Raw genomic sequence first — 27,587 nt, 5'->3', positions numbered from 1 at the left:
ACCATTTTCATAGGCAGGTGAAGGTAGTCAATAGTAAAATCCTAGAGATTTGAATATCGCACATGTTTAGAATTGCTTTCAAGTCACGACCGAAGTGCGATTTGTTCATAAAGTACATATCCTGGAAGCAACGAGTTCGTACAGTATATGTTGTAACTAGGTCTTGTAACTGCTATGTATTAGTCTGCACACACAGTGCTAGTCCACATCAGCGGCGCCGTAGCAATTTCTTGAAGACATTGAAGATGGTCTTCGTCAGAGGGAAGGACTGTGTGACATTGCAGTCGTCGAACTGCACATCGTATGCGCCTACGCAGACGTCCAGATTGGCCTTGAGGACCGCCTTCACCTGTAATGAATATTTGTAAAAAGATTTCGCATTAGAAACCACTCTACTCCGCTTCGTGTTTTGTTGTTCACTATGCGTTCAACAAACAGAGCAAACGTATCAGATTTGCGCAGAGCGTGTTCTTTGAACGAAGATGCGAGTCTCGTAACGTAGCCACTACCTAGTTGAAATTCCACACGAACGCACAATGGTAACAAACGTCAAAAATTCCAGATCGTGTAATTTTATGTCCAGAAGTTACACATGGGTCATAAGGGACGCCGTAGTGGAGTCATCAGCATCAGCCTCACTACGCCCACTGCAGAGCAAAGCTTCTCCCATGCCTCTCCAATTAACCGTGTCCTTTGCCAGCTGCACCCACTGTATCCCCGCAAACTTCCAAATCTCATCCGCCCATCCAACTTTCCGCCGCCCCGTTCTACTCCTGCCTTTTCTTGGAATCCACTCTGTTAGCCTTGAAGACCAGCGATTACCCTTCCTTTGCATTACATGCCCTGCCCAAGCCCATTTCTTCCTGTTGATTTCGACCATGATGTTATCAACCCGTGTTTTCCCTCACCCACCCGTGCCCTTCCCGGTCTATTAACGTTACACCTATCATTTTTTTCCATAGCTCGCTGCCTGGTCCTTAACTTAAGCTGAACCCTTTTCGTTGGCTTCCACGTTTCTGCCCCATAGGTCAACCTGAGGTTCATTAACGTGCGCTGATATTGCAAAGCACACAAGCGCGCTTTTGCGTTTCACCTTCACCCAAAAGCGGCGGCAGCGGCCAGGTTTGAAGCCTGGTCCTCTAGTTCAGTAGCTGAGCGCCCTAACCACAGCCACAGCATCATAATCATCATCATCAGCCTGACTACACCCACTGCAGGTCAAAGGCCTCTCCCATGTCTGTCCAATTAACCCTGTCCTTTGTCAGTTGCCGCCAGTGTATCCCCGCAAACTTCTTAACAACCACAGTGGTGGGTGTTAACGAATATCTATAGTCCACCGAATAATGGGTAGTGGGTTATTAAGCAATAGCTTGGCGAGTGCTCACACGTCATAACCGCCGTTCACTGCTAAGGAAAAACACTCGTTTCTGCCACCTGATTTGAACTGCGTTGTGCCTATTATGTCGTTTTGATATATGCCGTCTTCCAAGTGTTTTGTTGCCTGCATCGCGCGACGAGGATCGTCCAAAACAGAAATGTAGGGGGGTGGGTTTCGATTGATACTCATCAAGCTAGCATGAAGTCAGCGAAAGAGAGGGCGCTCACTGATTGCGATCGCCAGCCTGTTTACGTAGCCTGCCTCCTCAAAATGTAGCCATTTATTGTTGCGAAAACAATAATACGCGAGTCGCCCAGCCATTTCGCGGAGCTGATGAAAGGCCATACTGCGCATGCACGAGGAGCAGTAACGTCACACGGCGCACAGCTGGCGCGCCGCCACCGTCGCTGCGCGGGTGACTCAGAGGTGCCGCCACCGCGCTGGCCTGTTGCACATGCGCGGCAGCGGCGGATAGCTAACGTGTCGGAGCCGTCACCGCTGCCGCGCGCTCTCCATCGCTTCTCTCTCTCTCCTCGTTGCTTTCGCAATCCTCCAGAGCTAAACCACTGCCAATTTTTTATCTATTTATTAAGACGAAGGCCTTTTAATCATTCCGTCCCTCCGTACGTCACACTATAGCTGTCAATCATCCAGATGACGTCATCCCTTGTGCAATACGCCGTAACCAGAAATCACTGAATTAATTGTGGCATGGTATCTCATAACAGTTAATTAGTGATTGACCATTAATGTTCACTATAAATTAGTAGTTAGCCATTCATTGGTAATTGGATCCCCTCATGGCTGGTGGCGCTGGCATCGCTTCTTACTGCGCATGCGTTTGGCACCTTGGTGGCGCCACTAGTAAACAGCATTCAATCAGCAACAGAAGCATCCAAAGTGGCGCAGGAAGACTTTCGCCTCGCGCACTTTAGATTGTCAAAGTGCCCTCTGAGTTTTTTAGGTCAGGGACGCATTGCAACGAGCCCCTAAATGTCAATACTTCAATCCGCATTTCGCTACCACCAAAAAGGGGCCAGGGCTGGTGTCTGCCACCCTCCTCCTCCGCACCAGAATACAGTAGCTAATCAGCCACCCGGGCCGATAACTCTGTACGTGAGATTATACGCCTCGCACATATTCGTGCTGCTCCGGGGGGGGGGGGTAGATACCTTTTTCTTGAATTACGCCGCAAAGTAAAAGTAAAATAAAAGAGTAATTACTCATTGGCATCCACTGAAGCGCCGCCCTGCGGCTACAAGGGAAAGCTATACTGCCTCCCCAGAAACTACGTAATTAAAAAAATTCACCCTGGCTTGAAAGCGGGACCACAGGTTCACCGAAGCAGTCGCTCTACAAAATGAACTAACCGGGACGGCTGGCTTATGGTAGGGCGAGAGCGAATTGATCAATAGCTAGAAATGGGAACGGTGTTGGTCCAGTGTTTAAGAAAAACCCTCGAGGTGTAGATTTCCATAAAGAAGTAGTTACTGATTAGCGTCCACTCAAGCACTCAGTAACTGTTTCTTGATTAGAAATCTACTCCGCCTTGGGGGATCCCCTTAAACAATGGACCAAAGTAAAGGTCACACGATGTTTGTTTTGCCCGGAGTCGATGCCCAAAGAATCGCATGTAATCACTATAACAGTTCCCTCACTCACTGCTCGCGCTTGACTTGCGCTCGCTCATCAAAGCATGGAAAACGATCACTGCGAAAGCTTGGCCCCGCATTTCTCATGCCAGGCATAAATGTGACGTGATTCAAAGCGTCTTTCAGAGCGAAAGCTCTACCCTTCGCACTACAATTCGGAAGGTGAAGTTTGGTGCGCATTTAAAGTTGAACTGGCAGAGCGCAGGTGTGGCAGAGCTTTCGCTCGTATCACTAGGTTTAACAAATATCAAACCCCAGCTAGTTTTTTAGCTTCCTGTGTCAATGATCTGGCAATAATGCACTGAAATTGGTAGCTGGAGAAGACAAGAAAGACAGGGCAGAGCCCAGTCACACAATGCGCTTTGTCCACGGGGTTTACGAACCTTCTTCTGAATGGTCTCTGGCTTGTCGATGCTGAACATGTCATCGCCCTTCCGATAGTACGTCATGGAGGGCTTGTCATGGATCAAGCCAGCCAGCTGGCATACCTGGGTAAGAGAGCCAACCTGTCACCCATGTAATGAGTCTACTCTAATTATTTTTAGCCCTGCGATAAAGAAGCCATTACTAGTTGTGCCTAACCTCCTAAGGCGCCTAAATATGCATGGGCTCAAAGTAAGTATTGTAATGCCGTCAGTAGTACGTACCTGATGACGGCAGTCATTCAAAAAGCACCTTGTTGCAGCGAGTCGTTCAAGAATTAACGGCATTGACAGACCTGAATCTCCTGCCTCAACGTGTGTACAATGGGAGCCAGAAGTCAACGAAAGCTTTAGTGATAATTTTTTATTTTTTAAAAATGTAGCGCTAGTTATAGTGAGCAATATTTTAGTTATTCGATTGCATAGAAAACTGCGGCAGGTCCAGACAGAATCAGCAATCGCATGCTGAGGAATTTGGATGATGCATCAATTAGAAACCTAACAGCGTACATGCAGGAATGTTGGGACAAGGGCCGAATCCCACCTTCGTGGAAAGAGGCCAACCTAGTCCTTATTCCAAAACCAGGTAAGAAACTAAGTCTCGAAAACCTGAGGCCCATTTCGCTTACCTCATGTGTAGGTAAGCTAATGGAGCACGTTATTCAAACGAGGCTAAACAGATTTCTAGAAGAACAAAAGCTTTACCCCGACACGATGATCGGATTCAGGACACATCTTTCTGCATGCGATGTTATGCTTCAACTTAAAGAACAAGTGCTAGACAACGAAACAGCTGATACCAGAGCTGATAACGCTAACTGTAAACGGGGACAAAATGCCCTCAGTGGAGATGATTAGAGTACTGGGTCTTAGGATACAGACAAACGGTAAGAACACTGAAACGATACGAAAACTCGAATCGAGTGCAAGCCAGACGTGTAGGCTACTCAAAAGAATAGCAAATAAACACGCGGGAATGAAGGAGACGAACCTCTTAAGACTAGTTCAATCATTTGTAATCAGCAGAATCACATACGTGGCACCATACCTACGGCTAGCCAAAGCAGAAAAAAACAAGATTGAAATCCTAATTAGGAAAGGCGTCAAAACCGCTCTGGGCCTCCCCCCGTACACATCCACCCAGAAAATTCTGAACATGGGGATTTCAAACACACTAGACGAGCTCATTGAGGCTACCAGAGTAGCGCAACAACAACGACTTCTACGCAGCCATTCGGGGCTAAAAATACTGGAAAAGCTAGGCTTCGAACCTCGAGCGCGGCTCAAACATACGGAGAATATCCCAACAGACATAAGGAACAAAATCAGAATCCCACCACTCCCAAGGAATATGCATCCGGTACACCATGAGGGCAGGCGAAAGGACAGAGCGAAAGCTCTGCAGAAAAAATTAAACAGTGATCAAAAACAAAAATTAAACATATCAAAAGAACAAAAACAAAAAGAAATGAAACGAAAATAATAAAAAGTACGAAACTAAAAACTTAAAAACTACTAAAGATAACAATACTAAAAGAATGACCAACAAGAGAACGTAGGTAGAAAAAAAGGAAAGCGAAAGACTTTCGCATTTCAGCTCTAGCTTAAGCAGTCTTAGGTGCGATCCTAAACTTTTTTGTTTCATCATTCAAAAAAAGGGCTCCTGCTAGCATGCACTATCGTTGTACAAAGACCACGCACAAAACAAAGGGGTGCATTCATTACGCGAGAGGGAAAATCGCGTCCTTAAAGAGCCAAAATAAGGGTTCCGTTCCTTAATCGAGCGCGTTCATAATGCAAATAAATATACATGCAGTTTCTCAAAAGTCTGAGCCGCCGTGTGAGCAGAAGCTTTATGCTGATATGTGAAGACAAAAATTGCGCATTGTTTAAGCTATTCTAAACATGTCATCAAACCCCAGTGGGCGTGAGGGCTTCGGGGAACAGCGTGAGCACCATCGGTCCGTTCCTCGGCATCAACGGTGTGCTGAATCTGTGGCGCGCACTCAGCGTTCTGAACCCCGAGTGTGTGTGACCGTGGTGCTGCACCCGCGGCCGTTACAACTCGCACTCAGCGTTCTGAACCCCGAGTGTGTGTGACCGTGGTGCTGCACCCGCGGCCGTTACAACTCGCACTCAGCGTTCTGAACCCCGAGTGTGTGTGACCGTGGTGCTGCACCCGCGGCCGTTACAACTCGCACTCAGCGTTCTGAACCCCGAGTGTGTGTGACCGTGGTGCTGCACCCGCGGCCGTTACAACTCGCACTCAGCGTTCTGAACCCCGAGTGTGTGTGACCGTGGTGCTGCACCCGCGGCCGTTACAACTCGCACTCAGCGTTCTGAACCCCGAGTGTGTGTGACCGTGGTGCTGCACCCGCGGCCGTTACAACTCGCACTCAGCGTTCTGAACCCCGAGTGTGTGTGACCGTGGTGCTGCACCCGCGGCCGTTACAACTCGCACTCAGCGTTCTGAACCCCGAGTGTGTGTGACCGTGGTGCTGCACCCGCGGCCGTTACAACTCGCACTCAGCGTTCTGAACCCCGAGTGTGTGTGACCGTGGTGCTGCACCCGCGGCCGTTACAACTCGCACTCAGCGTTCTGAACCCCGAGTGTGTGTGACCGTGGTGCTGCACCCGCGGCCGTTACAACTCGCACTCAGCGTTCTGAACCCCGAGTGTGTGTGACCGTGGTGCTGCACCCGCGGCCGTTACAACTCGCACTCAGCGTTCTGAACCCCGAGTGTGTGTGACCGTGGTGCTGCACCCGCGGCCGTTACAACTCGCACTCAGCGTTCTGAACCCCGAGTGTGTGTGACCGTGGTGCTGCACCCGCGGCCGTTACAACTCGCACTCAGCGTTCTGAACCCCGAGTGTGTGTGACCGTGGTGCTGCACCCGCGGCCGTTACAACTCGTCCATGTTCAGCGACACACTTCGGCCAGATCAGCTGTTCCCAGCGTATCGCCCTGCACTCGTAGCCTCTGCTTGTGAACATAGGGCACAGCTGCTTTCGAAACATGCGCACAAGTTTGCCCATTAAGTTCTTTTCTTTTTTTTGTAGTGGTGACACCACGCACAGGTGCGGATTTTTCAGCGACGATAGAAATTGGAAGCGAACTTTCACAGCTGCTAGTCGCACTCTTACCGTCTTGAGCCATCCTTAGGTCATGCGCCAAGTCGCGCATATTTCTTTCAACACGTGTCGCTAACTGGCCCAAATCTTTGCCCTCCTTAAATATTTTAGAAGTTTATCGCCGGTTGACGCGGGTTTCCAAAATGAGATAACGAATAAAAGCTGCACACAAGCGAAAATAAACTGCATTGAATTTACTTATTACTTTTGGATGATAAGAAGAATAAGAACTACTAAAGAGAACGCAAAACATTTTCCCCTTCTCCTGACCAATGACTGGACATTGAAAAGTAAGGATGAAGCCCATGTACCACTATTCCGGTATTATAATTTGAAACTCCGGCGCTAGAAGACTCTCGCACTATTTACGGTGTTTAAATTGACTACTCGGAGGCTGTGCCCACAACTGTCCACAAGGTGCTGTCCACAACTGCGTCCCCGGCTCCCGGATGACGCCTTTGTCTCCTATGTGCAGAAAGTGGCTTCAGGTCATGCCCTGATTTTCACAAGAGGACGAATGACTAAACATCGCGTGGCGAGAACAGCACATGGACGTCTGGGGTGAGAGAACCTCGGAAGCCCAGCAAATCTGTAAAAACGCTTCTAGTGTGAACGACTGCCGCCGTGAGTCGCGTGGCGCTGTACATTGATTTTCTATGGCCGTCAGAAATAGCTGATGCGAGCGCAGAAACCATTTCATAAGCCATATTGTGCAACAAGGAGGAAGGGTTGATCGTAGTAATCACCATGTTAGAGCTGAATCTCTTGGAACTTTCTAGTTTTCTTAAAATCACAAGTTTAAAATGTATACCCATTGAGTTACGCGGTGTGCGGTACTGGGCGCTAATAGCTGGCGCTTGTTTGAAAGTCGTGGAATGCTGGGCATGTTCCTGTATGTCGCCGTCACCTATAATCGCTAATTAATGCGTTAGGATTAGAATGGTCACGCGAATGAAAACCCGTCAGTCAACTCGTGTGCAGCAAAAAAGAAGAGAGGAGAGAAAAGCAGGCCGATGCAAGTGGAAGGGGAGGAGAAGCCTAAGTGGAAGCTGCCGCAATGAAGCGAGAAAAAGGAGTAGCTAGGTCAAAAGGGAAAAGAGGAGGCGCCCGTGTTACGTCATCCGCTGCTGACCAATCGGAGCAACCGCGTCCTAGACGAGAGCAGGCGGCGCGCGCAGCGCTCTAGAAAGCGGACCTGCACTCGGCGCCTCGGTCGTTAGCAAACGCACCTCACTCGCGTTCGGGCAGGTGTAGAGCATTCTGAGTGGCGTTAGTGGCTACGTTTGTGTTTTGTGAGCTGCATATAGTCGAAAGTAATGAAGCCGCATATTCTGCGAGTAGTAGAGGGACCCTGTAAAAGAGCGTTGACGGAAGTATGCCAAGGCTAGGTGACGGAGACGTGTCGGCAGACCGCACTTCAAACGGGCTAGGAGCTACAAGAGCGTTTGGCAAGGCAGCTGAAGCATACAGCTGAGTCTCAAGAACTGTAATGAGTCACCGCGTCATAATTTCGTGCAAAAGGGGCAAAACAAAGAAAAACTAAAGCCAGCGCATTGCTGCCGCATGAATTCAATTGATCACCCTCAGATTCTTGTGCATTAGACAATAAAAGATCATTACGCTGAAGGCAGTGGTTAATAACAATGGAAAGCGCAATACAGCGCAGGAAGCGGAAATGCTGCGAGGTACCATTACAGTTATACAGTGCTGGCTAATAAGAATAACAGTAGCAATGGAAAGCAAAGGCAGTTGACGAGGTGGTGATAAAGTCACGTTCCGCACTTGCGACTGCTATATATATAAATTTAGCCTTGAATATTTAGCGTCATAAACACGATTTTGAGCGAGCCGCCGTTGGCATCGCCCAGAAGCCTTACATAACATTAGGGAAACTCTGCTGCAAAACATGATTAGCAGCAGTAGCCACTTTTAGGGAGGTGACGAAAGGCGGCACAATCTGGAAGCGGCCAATAAAAAGGTTTGGTTTGGTTTGGTTTATGGGGTATAACGTCCCAAAGCGACTAAGGCTATGAGAGACGCCGTAGTGGAGGGCTCCGGAAATTTCGACCACCTGGGGTCGAAATTACTGTCGCGACTTGTCGCCGTTACCTTTGGCAGTGTTTTTATTTTTGTTCGTTTTTTCTTTTATGTCTCAGATTTATAGGTATGCATTTTATTTCACGGCATATGTCCCACTGATACTGTAGCCAGGCGCTTGTGCGTTTACCAACAGTCTCGAAGTTTGCAACTTGAACACGGTATACGTTATTGAACATGGGCGTCGGACAATTTGTAAACTAACTCCCGAATTTTGGCCCAGTCAGAACACCGTTTTCTAATACATGGGCTCTATATGAGAAGTTTCGCAACTGCTAAGATCAGACAGATCATACAGCTCTAGGTAACTCTGCAACCTGGTTATTGAGTAATTACGTTTAGTTACCAAGTACTTCCCCTTTCCATAATGCGCACCTAGCCACTTTTGGATATCGCTCTCACTTGACGCCGGGTAAAGAAATTAAGTGCCCGAAATTCAAAGCAGCATTGATGCCAGTAAAGTGGCAGGATTCGCAGCTGCAGGCCTACAAGCTAAGTGCTTACCAATGACTGGTTCACCGCGACCACGCTGGTCGCAGGCTGGTTGATTGGGTTCGCGCTGTTCTTCGCGACACCGGTGGACTTGAGTGCTGCCACGGTGAACATGACGCACACTTTCTTCGCGTTCTTCTTAGCCGCCGCCAGGGCCTTTCCGTCGCCTGCAGTCTTAGGAGGGTATGCGAAGCAGCGAGGAAGAAGACAGAGCAAAAAATAAGACGTATAACAAAAGAATACAGCAGCAAGCCTGATGTTTAATATTATTGTTGTTATTATCGATTGTTTATTATGCCTTTTTTTCCATTCGCTCCCCTGGGCAGGAGGATCGAGAGGAGAGTGGGAGGGAGCAAAGCGGCGCCGTCTTCAGGTAGCCCCACCTCCGCCATTTTCGTCAACGAATGCCGTAGCGGTTTTCGGCTAGCCATTCGCAGTCCCCATATGACTGACGTCACAAAGGCAAACGTCATCGCAAGGAAGGATTAGAGCAAATGACCGGCGCCGGTGGTCGCCGCGAGAGTTGGAATTTAAAAATTACCTAAAAATCACCCGCCGACTTTTGAGGATTTGTGCGCGTCTTGCATGGTCAGTATGCACCAGATCCTTTGAGCATAGCACGTACCGCTACCCTTACCGCGATTCGCCATTGCGCATGCGCAGATGAGGCCGCCAGATGGCGCCATGTTCCAGTCAACAGCGCGCGCGCGCCTTGCGCGACAATACCAATCAGCGATCGCACAGAGGTGGGTGAGCGCTATGCTAAAAGTATCCACAGCCGGATGCAACTCAAGCCAATGGCGTCGGCCGATTCTCATGAACCTGCTAGCGTTACAATGCAGGGAGGGGACTGTTCTCTTTTATCTGCCACTCCCTGCATTGTAACGCGACCGGGCTCGTGAGAATCGGACGACGTCGTTGCCTGAAAGAGGGTCCTTTGCCGGGGAAAAGCCACTTCGTTCCCGAGTTGTATGCGACCATTTTTATATTAACGCGAGAGCCCGGCGGCGCCGGCGCCGTCCATGCGAGAAAATGCGCATTGGTCAAAAGCTCGCCCATATCGTGAGTGATTACCACATCACATAAATTGTCAATATTAGGTCGCAACATTACTAAAACGTTGTTATGCATGTACGACTGCGAAATAAATTGCACTGAAAAGGAAATTGGGTAAGACGGAAATCGAACCCGCGCCCCTTTGGGCTGATGACGTATTATCTTCTATCTTCATTGCTGATTATGCAAAACAAGAATAAACTATAATCTCTAGTGCAATAACATTAAGCGACACCCTATGCATAGTATCCTAAAAATGTTTCGACTGCGTTCGACTTGAATCCAGCTCATTGTGAGAGCAGTCACAGTACCCCATACTGCAGTAAGACAGTACGATTACATTGAAGTTCTTTTTTTACAGGCACTTTCTAGCCTCTGGGCTTTCAAACCGTAACGAGCGTGGGCCTATTGAGAAGGGGATGTAAGAACAATGCATTGGATAGTAGCACTTCTTGCGAAATGGCTGCGTTTGCTTGCGCCACGGTACGCAGTGCAAATCGAGCAAATCGTAGAGCAAGTGACTTTTGGGGGACGGTAATTTAAAGCAACAGTTGTGTGTGAAGGAGCTGCACAGCGGAAGGAAATATATGTTCGGCTACCTAAAGAAATACTTCGTGCATACGGAAAATTGATACGTACGCTGTAAACACGAATTCGCCTATACAAATACGCTTTTCGTGGTCGTGTAGTTTTCTGCCCCTTATGAGTCTGCTATTTCGCTACTAATCATCAATATTTAATGCTCAGTGGAGTAGAATAGCATATATTTTTGATCCCATACAATGTGCCATGTTTAATTTTCCGCTGCCGAAGAGCGAGCTCGAAAAAAAGAAGGCTGTGACGTTAGTGCTCGCGACAGACGCCTGTTACTCTCATTTACTTTTCTGCTGGTTAAGCACAGCAGTGCACCTTATTGCATTCAATGACTACTGCTGCTGAATTCGCAGGATAGTTTTTATTTAAATAAACAACAGAGCTGGGGTTAATATTGTAGAAATTGAATTTTTTCTGACTAAAACTGGGTCAGATCCAGAGTGTCACTTCGAAAGAATCGAAGGTTTACATGTTGATGCCAACAAAATTATGCACATATTTTTTCATTAGACAATGGCGTGGAGTTGCTGTAATAACATGTGGGAATAGAATACAGTATCTTGAATACGGCTAGGATTTGTAAGGAAGCGCAGAATCTCGCGTTTTTCCCAGTTCCTGTTCAGTCGCATTTCGCTGATTAAAAAAAACTCGTATTCAAACGACCGTGACAGCTGGAAGTGGATGTTGGTTGCTGGCACGCGCAGTGGCCCCGCCTTACCACAACAATGCCACTGCGTGTGCGCAGGAGGGGTACGCTAAAAATGTCTACGAAAGGGCTAAACTTATGCGTAAGCTGCAAACCTAGAAAACAGCCTCCCACGAGATCCGATTCCGTGATTAAACAACTTATCCTCACCAGCGTTTGAAAGTTGTTCGGCAGCAGAGACATGCGCTGCTTCGCAAGCGCTTCAGTCGTGATCGGGGTGGGAGCGAAAAGCACGGCGATGACATTCTTCGCGTGTAAACTGAAACAGAGAAAAACCGAAACCGCAAGCTGAAATCCCGATACGCTGTGCAGAAGTGTTCACTGTGCGAAAACTGCAGTGACCATGTAATTTATTCCGCAGCACAGACTCTCCACAAGATATTAGCAGCGCTCGCGGTAGCAGCAAGCGGAGTCATACATTATCCACCGCATCAGCACCCGCCGCAGAGGTATGAAGGAGGATGACCTCTGTCGTATCACGCAAGCTTTCCTCAATAGCAGGATAGTCTACTCCTACCCCTACTATCACCTCCGCCGGAAGGGCGAGGAAGCTGTGAACAGCATTATACGTTCAGCGTACAAAGCGGCACTGGGGCTACCTCAGTACGCCAGCACACAGCACCTCCTCCAACTCGGCATCTACAACACGCTCACAGAACTCATAGAGGCCCACAAGACCGCCCAAATCCACCGCCTCTCCCGCACTAAGCACGGGCGGCTCATACTTGACCTTCTCAACATCAACCCCATAGGTGACGTCCACCCCACGACGCCCATTCCGATAGGGGTCTATAGCCACCTAGTTATAAAACCAATCCCCAAAAACATGCTACCTGGCCGCCATGATACGCCCCGTCAGCTGAAAGCCCAAGCACTAGATGCCACATACCTTGCCGACGAACACGCAATATACGTAGATGCTGCACGGCAAAGTGCAAACACATACGTGGCTTGTGCAACCACGCCACAATCTAGTCTCGTCACCGCCGCTACAGTAGTAGCTCACTCTCCGACAGCGGCAGAAGAAACCGCCATCGCGCTGGCCATCGCTGACCAACGTACGCGCACAGTCCTAAGCGACTCCAAAAGAGCGATACAAAATTACTCGGCAGGTTTTATCTGCCACCCCGCTGCACGCATCCTTCGCGGCTGCACTCCCGACCATAAGATCAACCTGGTCTGGGTACCCGCCCACGCGGGAAACTCTGGAAACGAAGGGGTCGACCGACTAGCCCGAGGACTAACCAATCGGGCGGCCGGCCCCACGGACCCAGACGCTCTTGTCGAGGCTCCCCAGACCTTTGCCGAAATTACCAACCTCTACAGAGAGCTGAGACGCCGGTTACCGCCTCCACACCCCGACTTGAATCGAGTGCAAGCCACCTTGCTCCGCAGGTTGCAGACACACTCCATCCTTAGCCATTCTAGACTTTCACTCATCACAGACGGGGAATACGACCCCGTCTGCCAAAATTGTTACCAGGGAGAAATCGCCACCCAGGCTCACATCCTCTGGGGTTGCGCGGGAAATCCGCCCCCTCGAACCTTACTGCCAGCTCACTCCGAAGAAGGCCAGACAAGAGCATCCAACTGGCACTCATTTCGTGGGCCCAGGAAGTCGCCCCCACCTGGTGGCCGCACCAAGCCCACCTGCCCTAAATCCCGCCAATCTATGGCAATAAAGTTGTTTCTCTCTCTCTCATACATTAGAAGCAAACTCGGAAACATGTTCTTTTTAAACATAATCTGCTCTGACCTGGTGTATCACGCTTTAAAGATCATTATCACGATGCTACTGTCTCAAGCCGGTTTTGTGGCAGCCTGCGCACCTGCCTGCGGGGTGGTGGGCAACATGTTAGATGTGTGTGTGTTTGTGCGTATATGGTTTATTGGTTTGGTATATTGGGGTTTAGTCTCCCAAAGCGACTCTAGCTATGAGGGACGCCGCAGTGAAGGGCTCCGGAAACTTCGACCACATGGGGTTCTTTAACGTGCACTGACATCGCACAGTACTCGGGCCCCTAGGGTTTCGCCTTCATCGAAAATCCGCTGCCGCAGGCAGGTTCGAGCCTGCATTTCTCGGGCCAGCAGCAGAGAGCCGTAACCACCGAGCCACCGCGGCTGGGATCCATCCATCCATCCATCCACCCACCCACCCACCCACCCTCCCTCCCACCCACCCACCCGCCCACCCATCCGCCCATCCCCCCACCCATCCATCCATCCACCCACCCACCCATCCATCCTGGCGCAGTGGTAGAGCTAATAAGCGATGCCCTGCAATGGCAGGTGCTGCCATCGGTGGGCCTGAAGAGCAACCTCTCACGACCAATGATTAAATGAACTGCTCCCTGCCGTTGTGGGCAGGTTGCTCAGCTTGAACGCACCGGACGAACCAACAAAGGTGAAATCGGTGTGCAGAAGCGCGAGTGTTAGCGAACCAATACAGCGCACAGGACGTAGTGCTAAATATCTCCAGTTACTGGCCGCGTGCTACAGCTGTGTTGTTTTCCTGCTGGTTTAATGGTTTACGGACACGGAAAATGAGCGTGTCTGTGTGTTTTGTACTGTTTTATTTAACATAAGCAGGACTACTAGTCAGACTACTACTGCTAGTAGCCATTCAGACTATCTTTTTAAACATATTAAGGTCTCTTTTAAACATTTCCTTTTATTACGAACCTAACAACTCTCGATAAGTCTACTATTGCATTCTCTCCTAAAAGTTTATTGGGGAGCAAAAGAATGTGCTTGCCGCAAAAGAATATGGGCTTGGGTTGGTTTATGGAGGTTTAACGTCCTAAAGTGACTGAGGTTACGAGGGACGCCGTAGTGAAGGGTTCCGGAAATCTGGACCACCTGTGGTTCTTTAACGTGCACTGACATCGCACATTGCACTGGCCTCTAGAATTTTTCCTCCACCAAAATAATATCGAATGCATTTTTTCTCAGCTTTGCGAGTTTCCTTCATGAAAGTGTTCTACGGCGCACTGTGACCTCTTTGCCACATATTTAACGTAGAAGCTTTCCTTGCTTCATGGATATTTAGTTATATGTAAGGTGCGTTAGGTTCAATGCAAAGGCGCATAAGATAACTTCCGTAAAGCATTCTCGGCATTCTCAAAACTTCCATTCGCTGCGGATAGGATTTGGGGAAGAAAATTGGTGGATGACTCCATTCTGCCAAGTGGGTCCATTCTTTTTTTTTATTAGTTTTTGTCTACCAAGCTTCAAGCAATCTTTCTGTGAAAAATTTTATTCATTTACTTTACCTTAGTCAGTCCGCGTGCTTATGCGGCAGCTCATTTTAATTACCGGCTATGCCGACTTGGCTCTGGATTCAACAGTCTTACGTGACGGAAAGCCGATGACAGACGAGATGACTGATGGTTACAGGATTGTTTTAATGGCGGACGGCCTAGCGCGAGCACACCTGCCCGCGCCACTGCATAGTTCTGTCGTCTTCTTGCCTGCCACAATATATTAATGTTTTTTCTGCGCGTTGTAGCCCTTACTATGTTTTGTATGTTTGTCCTATTAACAGCAGTGCCAAGTTTCTGAGTGCAGTGCTTTCAACACGCTCAGTGAGAGGATGTCCATTATGTGTATGTATGTATGTATGTATGTATGTATGTATGTATGTATGTATGTATGTATGTATGTATGTATGTATGTATGTATGTATGTATGCATGCATGCATGCATGCATGTATGTATGTATGTATGTATGTATGTATGTATGTATGTATGTATGTATGTATGTATGTATGTATGTATGTATGTATGCATGTATGTATGTATGTATGTATGTATGTATGTATGTATGTATGTATGTATGTATGTATGTATGTATGTATGTATGTATGTCTGCGTGGTTCCGCTGCCTGTCGGGCTCTGCCGCTCAAGCCCTATGAGACTTTGGCAGGCCGGATTTCTGTACATTTTTTTAAATATTTGGCGCAATAAAGTATTATTATTATTATTATTATTATTATACTGATCACAACTGTCTTTCTGTAATATTTTTATCACTGCGACAAAAAACAGCGCTGAATTCAGGAGAGAAAATAGAGAGCTTGTTTGTATTCTTCTCTCCCAGTTTTTCGTACCCCTGGGCTTTGTAACCTACATGGTTGTTTTTTATGCGTAGCCGTAAAAAAGTGCATTTCGCATAATTTTCTTCTAGAGAAAGCGATTCTTGTATGATGTGCTACTTTTGGGTTTGCTTCTTACGGAGATGTATCAAAGACTGATCACAAACCGCGCGGAGGTTGTACTACGGCGGATGTGGTCTCGCTTCTTCTAGTTCGTGGCGTATCATGTCCAACCTTCTCGGACAGAAATTTCGAACATTGGATAACTGTAAGCTACTTATTTAAAAATAATGGAGATAATGGTCGACTCTCCTTATATGCGGAAAAAACTGTTTTTTTGTAGTGTTACCATCGGCCGCATTGAGCTGTTCAGACTGCCATAGAGAGCCAATGGGGAGCGCTTGTGACGATAGCGAAAACGTCAATAGCAAAAAAAAGGTAAGCGTGCTGACGGGAGACCTGCGGATATACTGATTGTTATAGCGAAACCTTACATTATATCAAAACATTTCGTTAATAAACTTTTTCTGGTTAAAGAATACTTTTGTCCAGAGTAACTGGGCACGCCTCAAATCGCATTATGATTGGTCTGACTGGACGCGGCTTTTTGAAGGCACACCGAGTGACAACCAGGTAGCACAGGTGCTTCGTAAATGATCACATACTAAGGCTCGGCAAGTATTTTTTCAGAGTCCCTTTGCAAAAAAGGGCAGGCTCATTAGTTTCGGCATAAAGTCTAGTTACAGGTGATGTTCTGTATGTGATTGTTGCGAGGCCGAGAACCAAGTTGGGCACCGGGACTAACTGATTTACTCACGACGATCTCGCTGTTCAACACGCTCACACTGTACACCCGCAATCTAAAGCGGTGTGTACTATGTAAAAGACAAGGTTGGAAGCCTCAAAGTTTGCGTGGTAACACGTTAGAATAATCGAGGTGGGAGAAGCTTTCGCTTGTGGTGGTTTTAGTGCGGCAGGAGAGATGCTGAACGAGAAGAACTACATTACTGCCGCATGCACGAAGTCATAATTAATACCCGACACTTTTACAGTCGCCCCGAGGAAAAAAAAAGGAATCAGTGTTGTAGGAGTTGCCTGTTCGCTCCTATTGCGACGCAGCCACGTGTCACGCGGATGTTAGGAAGTAGGCCGTGTGCACACCCACACAGGGGGGTCAGGGAGAAGTCATCGCGCCACCATCAGCCTGACTATGCCCACTGCTGGGCAAAAGCTTCTCTCATGTCTCTCTAATTAACCGTATCCTTCGCAAGCTGCGGCCACCGAATCCCACAAGCTTTTTAATTGCACCCGCTCACTTAACTGTCAGGGTGAGGTAAAAAGAAGGAACACAAAGGTGGGCAAAGCGGGCTTGTTCTAAATGTACGGGGCGAGGACGCGAGGACCCTATACCTCACAACGCTATCCCCGCCTGAAAGGAATTACGCCGCCACGTCAGTGCCCGTAAAACCTTCGGAATAATTTTTGTTTTTTTGCTTTCGTCATTTGTCCCTGAAGAGAGTTCCCGATGTCTTATCTGAAGCGTTTCAAATGTGTGTCCTTGTCTTGTCCTAAATCGAAGTCTAAGCTGCCTGTATGTATAATCGAAGGCTTCGTCCGCGGTCTGCCGGCTTGCAATCTGGGCAGAGTGAAAGTGAACGTCTTGAATCTTTCCAAAATACGCATTTGGTACTGAACATCTTAGCCGCCTTCATTAGCATTCACTCTCCTCAACAGCACCAAAAAGTAGAAGGTATAACTCAGAAGGGCGATTTTCTTTAACCTTACCGGTGAGACAGTAACAGTCTGTCAAGCTCGATGTGGATTTACTTGTATGTAAATCTCAGTTCTCTGCGGATGTACAAAAAAAAAAGCTTTGCTTCGTTGCTTCAAGTTTTAATTCACTGACTGCATCGGCGGCATCAGCGACACCTGCTATCTGCAACGCGGGCAGTTACGTCATCCCAACAGCTACAAAAGATCGTGTTCAGGAACCGGATCATCACTTGGCAGCGGCGACGACCGCTGTGAGCATGGAATGAGCATCGCTCTGCTTTTCCGCTGCAGGTTGGTGTTCGCACTGTATGTTACGTTACAGATTTGTTACATTCTTCCTCATCTTTCCACCCTGCTGCCAAGTGGCGTTTTTGAGTGGCTGGTTCTGCACGGAAGAGATTAAGCAATGTCTAAAGATCTTGAGAAATATAAGAAAAAGCTCAAAAAGGATATTGTAAAGCTGAGAGAGGAATTGAAGCTGTAAATCAAAACGGCACGAGAATCACTCGAAAGAGACCTGCTCAATGAGATACGGGAATTGCGAACTGAGCAGAGGAAAATGACTGGCAGTCTTGATTTCGCACATAAGGATATTGAGGAGTTAAAGCAAAACGTCAGGCTGAAATTGAGAAAAATGCAACGCTAGCCGAGGAAAACGAGGTAATGCAAGCTAAATGCGCTAAATCAGAAAGCAAAGCAACCGACCTTGAGAATCAGGTGGTAGGTCTGAAAGAGTTTTCAAGATCTGCCAATCTGGAGATTAAAGGAGTCACGAAGACTGACAATGAGGATGTTTCGCAAATTGTATCTAAAATTAAAGGACTGATCAAGCGGCCTATTAATGAGTGCGATATCGAAGCCTGCCACTGTGTTCCAACTTGAACACCTGACACATCAAATATTGTAGTTAAATTGAAGTCTGGGGCGAAACGGGACACCACTCTCTTCAAAGCTAGGAAGGCCAGAATCAGTAATGAAGACATTGGACTCGACAGCATGGACGCCATTTACATTAATTAGCACCTCTGCCCCACTCTGAAACGACTTCTTGGAAAGGCAATCAAACGTAAAAAAGAGCAACGCTGGAAGTCAGTTTGGACGCAGAAGGGGAAGATTTTTGCTCGCCAAAGTGACGCATCGCAAGGTATTCAGATCATCAATGAGAAAGACATTGTTAAGATAGTCTCGCTGCCGCCTCCCGACAGCTGAGCACACTAGGCGTACATCTGTGCCTTCCCTGAAATGAATTACCCCGAGCTAGTTTTTCCACGCAGATCTCCTTTCCCATAGGAAAACTCATATTACAATTAAATGCGCGCTCTGCTAAAAACAAACAAGATGATATTGTCGATCTACTGAGCAAGATTTCATTTAAATATAACGTTATAATGATAACCGAAACTTGGTACTACGATGGCGGTGATAGGATTCACCTTGATGGTTACAAAAGCTTCTTCATTAATCGTGATGGCCGCCGTTGAGGTGGCGTAGCCATCTATATTGATGACTCCTGGGATTATGAGCCTGTACCTGCATACTGCCTGATTACGAATGACTATGAAATTTTAACACTTAAGCATAACCTGGAAATCTTGTCCCTTGCTTCCCGTCCCCCCAGTGGCAGGTATGGACAGGTTATTGATTTTTTCAGAAATCTTTGGAATATTCATGCGCGAATAATTATCAGTTAATTTGTGGCGGTGATTTTAATTTGAACATGCTAGACGGTAGCGCCAGTACCTATGATTTTGTGACAAGTCTCACTTCAACCGGTTTCACAAATGTGATCACGACACCAACCTGTGTCACAGTGTCCACATCCTCCGCTCTTGATCTACTAATCACAAATATTGAAACAGCTGTCTCCATCGCTGGTACGATCACTGCAGATACAAGTGACCATTGCCCTGTTTTCATGTTCCATGGTTTACCCAAAATGTCGAACAAAAATTGCCCCGACGCGTTTACTTTCCAACACATTTCAGAAGAAGCTCCTAACTCTTTCGAGCAAGACAGTAGAACACAAGACTGGTCATTTATATTTAGGAAGCGAAATTCGAATGATGCATACACGGGTTTCATTCAGACGTTTATAAACATATACTGTGCGGACTTTCCCTTCAGAACATTTCACCAATCAAACAAGATAAAAAAGCCATGGGTGACTCCTGTTCACTTAGACATGATAAAGAAAAACAATCTGTACCATGCATTTTTAAATGCGCGCACACTGAAACTGAATGTGTTCAAAGAATTCAAAGCTGCTCGAAATAAGTTCAACAGTGAACTTCGGCGTGCAAAGACTGCCTACTTTGAGCACCTGTGTCTTGACGTAACGAAGAAAAAACCAGAAGCCGCCTGGAAAGCGATCAACAGAGTCTTAGGTCGTCAAACTAAACATGCTGCGCCTTATAAGATATTATTCAATAACAGTGAACTTTGTGGCCAATAACTGACTCATCACTTCGATAAAGAATTTGTCGATAGCCTAACGTCAGATGACAGTCTGCCATTTGCAGCACCTCAAATCAATAGCCCAGTTAATAGTTTTGTTTGTTACCCAGTTACCGAGGAAGAAGTATCTAGAACATTGATGCAACTTAACAATAGCAAAGCTCTTGACGTTAATAATTTGCAAATAAAACCTATAAAGCATGTTTTACAGTTAATTTTTCCTGTTCTCACATACATTTTTAATTTGATCATTGAGGATGGTGAGTTTCTTATGGAAATGAAAAAATCAAGGCTAACAGTCATACACAAAGGTGGCGACCGAAATGATGTTAAGAATTACAGGCCAATATCAGTAATACCGATGTTTTAGAAAGGGCTAGAAAAAATAGTCATCTAGATAAACACATTTTTTTTTATAAGATGAAGCTTTTTTTTGACGCACAGTATGGATTTAGAAAGGGTGCATCTACTGAAAATGCTTTGATAACACTGAAAGAAACATTCTGGAAAACATAGAAGATAAGCTTTTCACCCTGGGCCTATTCATCGATTTTTCTAAGGCATTTGATTCCCTCAGCCATGACATTCTTTTACACAAATTACATCTACACGGAGTACGAGGAACACCCCTTAACCTCATCGGATCTTATTTACGCAACAGAAGCCAGTCTGTGCATGTTAGTAATAAGCAGTCCTCTTTTCTACCCATTAAAGCCGGAGTGCCACAAGGCAGTATTTTAAGACCCTTTCTCTTTAATGCATACATTAATGACAATGTAACCATTGATTCAAAGGCTCAATTTATTATTTATGCCGATGAGAGTAACATACTGTTATCTGGACCTGATGAAAATAAACTTGTAATATGGTGCAATGACCTGCTCGAAAAATTGGTATTGTGGTCACAGTGTAACGGATTGAAGATTAATCCGATAAAAACAAAAGTAATTATTTTTCGTCCACGAAGCAAAAGAGTGAACCTACAATATGTTGTTCAGTGCGAAGGGGAAGAAATTGCTATTGTTAAGGGACATAAAATTCTAGGAGTGACCTTTTCAGAAACATTAAAGAGGGATTCACAGATTTACAACATATGAACAAAACATTGCAGAACAGATGGCGCCTTATCGCGATGCCGTTCTTTTCTGCCAGTTCATATTAAACTTCAAATATACCACGCCTTGTTCTCGTCATATATTAATTATATCAATTTAGTGTTGCTAACAACTACTAAAGGGAACATTAAAAAGATCCACATGTTATAAAAAAGATTGTGCGGAACATAGCTAACATTGAGTACTTTTCTTCTACTGAAGAATATTTTCGTCAGTACATCGTCCGTATACAAAATATGTATGAATTTCGCGTGTTGCCCCCATTTTATCTTTCATCAGGCACTTTCAGACAATTTATTTCTGCAATCGCATCCCTTCACCATAGCAGCAATAATGAATTTACACGTAGCACTGATTTATGGCAAACTCCCCCTTTTCCTCACCAGTAACAAAATGTAGTCCCTTAAGCACAACCTCCCGTTAAATTTAAATAAACCCTCGTAATTTACCAATCCCATCCTTAACCAGTTGCGACAGTACTTTGTATCCGTATAGATGTTCTGGTGAATAGCTGTTTTCCATCTTCCCAAATATTTTTCTTTATATTCTTTTTTGCATCACACAACCATTGTAACCACATTACATAACTGTTCGTAATTTTCTTTTGCACTGTTGTTCTATCTCGTGCTGGACTCATGTTATTTATTTTGATTTTGAATGTGTAAATTATCCACATGCATGTTTGTTTTTCAGTTTTACATTACTTCAGAACTGTATACACGTTTTATTTGTAACCACATTTTACACGTCTATCTGTGCTGCGCGGTTAAGTATTTATATTTTTATGTTCCTTTATTTTGCTGTTTTCAATATTTGTATGACTTGCCTTGCCTTGTAGTACGCTGGGCCCTAGGCCTCGTCAAGCTGACACAAGCAGCTTTTAGCTCAGCTGGTGTCCCACCAGAATTTTTTTCGGAAATAAAACTGAAATGAAATGAAACTCTTACAGTGGCGCCAGCCGGGTCACTTCCGCTTCGGTAGCCTCGCCGATTTCCAGTAGTATACCGGTTGTACATGCCGTGGACGCCTGTCAAAGGACACAGAGAGTACATGAGTTCAAGAGAGAAGGACTCCCCTGCTCCACAAAGGTACCGCGGGTATGTGAAAAGAGACAAAACCAAATAGTCAGAAGCACAGGTTGGTGCCGACCAACGAGGCTTCCTGCTAAGATGGCAAAACGTGAAGGGTCAGTTAAGCTGCTCCCTAAGGACACGAAGCGACAGCCTTAATGAGTGCCTTCAGTGGTCCGGGGGGGGGGGGGGGGGGTCAGACACCGTCATCCTCTACACTCAGAGACAGCGGGGAGTCCTCATGCCACTCCTGGTGCAGTGGTGCAGTGGTGCAGCGGTTAAGCGATGCGTGGCAATATAGGCAGGTGGCTGTTACAGCGAAGCCATCGCTGGGGCTTGTGAGAAATATGTTGCTCTTTCCGAGCAAGCTCTTGCGACCAGTGAATAATTTAACCGCTACTTGCTGCAATGGGCATATTGCGATGACGTCACAAGGTCACCTGAACTTGTTGGCGAGAGGGCCACCTGCTTTTCCCGACAAGCCTACGGCGCCTCGGTCTCAGCTCAAAGGGGTCCTTGAATCTCTCATGTAATTAACTGAAGCTTGGCTGCAGCCCCGATACGAGCGGAACACCGGAACCAGCGTAAGTCCGCGCACTCTGCGTGCTGAGTGACTTATACAGCCGACGCGACGACTGCAATGTCTAGGTTCAACGCAACTGCGTTCATTCTTACAAAACCATTACCGAAATTGCATACCCGTAGTAATGCGAATTGCAGCGCCGGCTGGTGTGGTGTATAATAACTGCGTGTGTGGGGCGTCCCTTGCGTTCATGCCGCTATATTCTCATTCATGGCGCTTATGACAATCCAGGTATAAGGGTACGGCGATTAGTGTGTATGGTATGCACACGAGAGGCGCACCCATTAGTCTCGCACGGCCGCCTATCCATACATATAAACAGAGCGTTCGGTGTGACAAGGTCGGAGGGAAGGCGCGAGGAGGTGGCGAGGGAGGTGCGACGTTGGGTCTATTGGAGTGTCTGCAAGGTACGCAATGATGGGGTACGAGGACCGTGACGACGACATGATTTGGAGCAACGTTGCCCAGACAGGTACCTCTCAAGTACTTCCTCTGTGTGTCAGTACAGTACATCCACAACAGATATGCTCCGAGGAAGCTCAAAATCAGAGGACCAGCAATATTAGCGCCGGTGGTGGAGGGACGAAAGCGAAGCCAGAAAGAGCCTCTTCTGTGGAATCATCGTCTCTTTGCAGGACGACACAGGGGCGCAATAAAAGACACGGACATAGAAGTAGACAGGGACGAGCGCTTACTAACAACAGGCTTTATTCGACGCAGACCGTTAATATACCATCGTCTCTATTGTGAGCCTTTAAAGCTATCGCGTTAAAACTTGGCGTTTCTCAAAACTGTCTCATAGCTTATTTGGTTTCGAGGCTCGCAATGCGTACACGTACAAGAGTATGCGAAAGTGGAGAAACCACGTGAGTTCGCACGTCCTATTTTCCGGAGCACTTTTGTTGGGCATGAGTTTTTCTGCAGAAAAGCAGCACCCGCCACCGTTCGCGTGATCTCTCCACTTTAGAGCAAGCTGGCGTATTCTTTGTACAATATATACGGTCCAAGGGATTTGACTGTTACCCGCGTAATGCAGCTGGCGGCACTCGCAATATAGGCACATGAGCTCACCTCACTTTCGCGAGGTTCTGAACGGAAAGGTTTCACAACGGGCCCAGAAAGAAACCACTTTTGATTTCATATTTATACAGGAGGCTAAACATCAGGTGCTCCGAAAGTTTTTCGGTTAGCCATTCATCATGCTTTACATGCGTTGCTCATCACGTTATAAAAGTTCTACCGACTTGAATCTCGCTCGAATATGGTCATGGAGAGTCAAAAAGAAACGATAGACAGGGGACCACAATAAAAGATATGCACCAAGGTTTTGTGTGTCCGTTTTCTTTTAAAGCGGCTCACGTATCTAGCATTCACGAAAAGGATCTCAAAACAGCAGTACGTAAAAGTGAATAATTAGAAGCGAATTCGTGCACACTGTTTTCGTCTCGGCAGGCGCGAGGAAGTTGTGAGCCTTCACGTTACCGTCGACCAGCCAATTTTGATTACCAAGTTCCTGATGGCGTCGGCGTCACCTCGCGTCACCGGCAAGCACTTGTGCACTGGTAGTGCACAGGTGGGTTCGGTGACGCCACAACATTTGGGTATGTGCATCCTGTCATCAAAGGAAGTGCGTGGAAGTACCCAGCGGCTCGTCACAGAATATTCAGAACCATCATTCAACGCCTGCGACTGGAACTTGCCAAAAGGCATCTGCTTACATCCACGACTAAGATCATATTAGTTTGCGGTCGAAAGTTAGTGCCCGTGCTCTTTCAAGTCACTCTAACAAACCACGAGGATGGGAACCAACGGGAGAGCCGCCCGTACTAGAATAAAGTGGGGCCGAAGTGTCGTGCTGCTAGTGCTAGTGACGTAATCGGCTCGTGTTCTAGCCGAACGACGCCACCTCTTCTTGCTTGGTCCTCTTTTCGTCATTACACGCTAACCTGTCCGCAACTGCACATCGAAGGCACGTCTTTCTCCTTCTCCGCACCGTGTCGGCTCCGTTTGCGCGACGGTACTAATGCAGCCGCATACCTAGCTGCGCCATGCTAAAATCTCACAGGTGAAATACAGGCTTACTGAAGGCCAATGAACCAACTGAGTGCTGAATGATTTTTATATACTATTGGGAGCAAAGGTGGCGCATACCACTCGAGCTTCGGTCGGACTTCAATACCACTCCACTTACTCGCAGCACCTGCGGTCCACCAAGGCGAGGAGGATACATTTTTAACATTTACCACTCCTATTCTATCGCCGCAGTCAGGCGCCTCTGCTGCTTGGCTAAGACCCCAAAAGGTATCGCGGGAGCTCAACCTGTACAATAGCGCGTGGAATGTTCCACTTTTGATCCCGAAGTGCGTCGCTCAATGTTCTATAGAGAAACATCCCACGCGTTGGCACGCTCAGCATCACTGCTTCTCGCGTAGCAAACCTAAGGCGGTTTCGCAAACTTCAGAAAAAACAACAATTCTTGGTATCCCGAAAGGATACTATGATAGTTTATAGTCGAGAAGCAAATTAGAGCCTGTTGATGTCTTCTGACGGCGGACACCCAGCAGTTGTTAACGGCAGTTGGAGTCCAAATAGTGTCTTTCTCACTCATAACGGAACAGTGATGGCAACCGCGTTATTTCGCGGTTTGAGCAGTATCGTCGGGCAGTTACGAAATACCTGAAGCTCAGAATATCTGTAGAGGGAGGAAGAAGTATTGTTGTAACCTCTGAGAACCTTGATAGGCTTATAGGGAACTTAAGGGCCAGGGTATAAGAATGAAATGCAGACCCTGTGGTCTGCGATCTTTTGACCAACCCTGTACATGGCTGGTGACCAACCCACCTCGCCGCTAGACTGTACAGTTGTGGACAAAAATTTGTGGGCTGCAGTTTCTTTATAGCCAGTGAGCTTTTGTTTGCTGCAGTGGATAGGGCACAAGTATCTCCTGATGCATCTCTTGTTTTCATTAACCTGCTTTGTACGAACTCCCAGATTATATATATATATATACCGCGATGTTAAATCCCGCAAGCATTTATCCAAGCGTCGGTCGCTCACTGTGCGCTCCCCTGCTTAACGGGACAAGAAGCGGGAGCGTTTCCCCTTTAGCAACGTTCCGCGTCGCTCGCGTTAACGTTGGGACAGTTGCCCGCTTTCAATAACGCCGATGGCGACAGCATCGGATTGCACATAGGCGCCATCGCGAATTGAGCGAGTCTGCGGTTTTTGTGTCTAGAGTTTTTCAGCGCGATGCCGGCGCTCCTGGCCTTCTTAGAACACCTGTAACAGTGGAGTGTCTAAATAACCGAGTGGACGAAAAGCCACCTTTTTCACACAGCACGCTGTTTGCTAACGTCTGTGCTATCCAATCAACTCTTCGGCGTGAAAAAAAAAACGTGGTAGTATGTTCCAGAAAATACGCATGGCCTTCCACCGCTTTAATTCACAGTCTTGCGAAACAACCGCGTGGCGAGTCTGCTGCCACGTACGCTTTCCACGCACGAAGATGCCTTAATGTCCCCACATTACCACTACTCGTACTCACTTCGATGTAGTTGTCTAAGGCAGTCGCATTGAGGTTTGGCTGCAGCTTGATCTTGCATTTTGCGGCAAAAAAAGGAAAAATGTCCTGAAGAGCAAAGTTGTAGATAAGAGAACAGCACAGTAATCCGATTGCTACCTCTCCGTTAGTTTCTTCGTATTCGGCTTGAAGAATACTTGTTATTTCGTCGTTACTGTGAGCTGGAAAACAAGAATCGAGAGACAAAAACAAAACATGAAATGGGGACAATAATTAACTGCGTTTTGAACACACTTCCTAAAAGAGGAAAACAAAAGGAAACACTAGCGAAGGTGGGAAAACTAGTTTCCCGAAGCAAGGCTATGCATTCAATATGTGCCTTGCTTGGATCGTTGCTTACCAGCATGGTTCAACGCGTAATGCTTTACCAGTTTGCGTACAGTACTGAATATGCACTGCTGCTGCAATGCTCACATCGCAAACCTATATCAATGGTGCCACCGCTTTCTTATTACAATTGGCTTGCGTGTCCTTTTCATTACTGATAATGCGACTATAGCGTTTATCTGCCCGGCACGCTAGTGCGCCGGCAGTTTTGAAAAATTAAAAAGGGTGCTTCGCTCGCAGGCCACAAATAACGAAGAATTTAGTTCCTGTTTAGCTGTGCTCATTCCTTGTGTTGACTCTTATTGCATGAAGACAAATAAGAATGAAGTTCTGTTTACTGTCCTCACTCTGTGTATGTGCTAACAACCCATCGCTGATCGATGAGTGAGTCGCTAAGTGAAAATAAGAGCTGTTGCCCAGTGTTCCTCCCTCGTGTTGACTCTTCAGTGCACAGATGACACACAGGAATGAGGTTCTGTTGATTGACCTTACTCTTTATGTGTGCTAACAGCAGATTGGTGATCCATGAGTGAGTAGCAAAGTGATATTGAGAGCTGTTAAGCTGTGCTCATTACTCGTGCTGACCCTTCAGTGCACAGCAGAAAATAGGAAGGAGGTTTTGGTTGTCCTTACACTTCTATGTCCGAACAGCCGGTCGTTTATTGATGAGCGATTCGCAAAGTGACCAAAAACTGTTGCCCTGTGTTCTTCCCACGTGTTGACCGTTGAGTGTACGCAAGGCAAATAGGAATGAGGTTCTGTTGATTTTCCTTGCTGTGTGTGTGTGTGTGTGTGTGTGTTTGTGTGTGTGCGCGCGCGCGCGCGTGCGTGCGTGCGTGCGCGCGCTAACAGCGGATCGTTTATCGACGACCGAGTCGCAAAGTGAAAATCAGACGTGTTGCCCTGTGTTCATCCCTCGTATTGACCCATAAGTGGAGAGAAGAGAATAAGGAATGAGGGTCCCTTAATCATCACTTATTCTTCGTGTGTGCTTCGCGCATCGGTGTCAGGCATTATCGGGATGTAACTCACGAGGATCAAAACTGCAGCAGCCATTCTCGA

General features: G+C 46.9%; 1 protein-coding gene across 1 annotated transcript; it reads right to left on the bottom strand.

Moving 5' to 3' along the window:
• Window positions 1–208: 208 nt before the first annotated feature.
• On the bottom strand, window positions 209–26,329 carry LOC149362810 (uncharacterized). The gene is made up of 6 exons (XM_089568383.1): window positions 26,163–26,329; window positions 21,913–21,992; window positions 11,680–11,788; window positions 9,186–9,347; window positions 3,414–3,518; window positions 209–349 (listed from the first exon to the last, which is right to left on the bottom strand). The coding sequence occupies exons 3-6, from the start codon at window positions 11,710–11,712 to the stop codon at window positions 209–211; spliced, it is 441 nt and encodes a 146-aa protein (XP_089424509.1). The 5' UTR covers window positions 11,713–11,788; window positions 21,913–21,992; window positions 26,163–26,329.
• Window positions 26,330–27,587: the final 1,258 nt, after the last annotated feature.

Source organism: Amblyomma mixtum, chromosome 2 (genome assembly GCF_055824585.1).
Source record: "Amblyomma mixtum isolate Tamu chromosome 2, ASM5582458v1, whole genome shotgun sequence".
Classification (NCBI taxonomy): domain Eukaryota; kingdom Metazoa; phylum Arthropoda; class Arachnida; order Ixodida; family Ixodidae; genus Amblyomma; species Amblyomma mixtum.
Note: the sequence above shows the minus strand (reverse complement) of the source record. Positions and strands in the feature narration are given on the sequence as shown.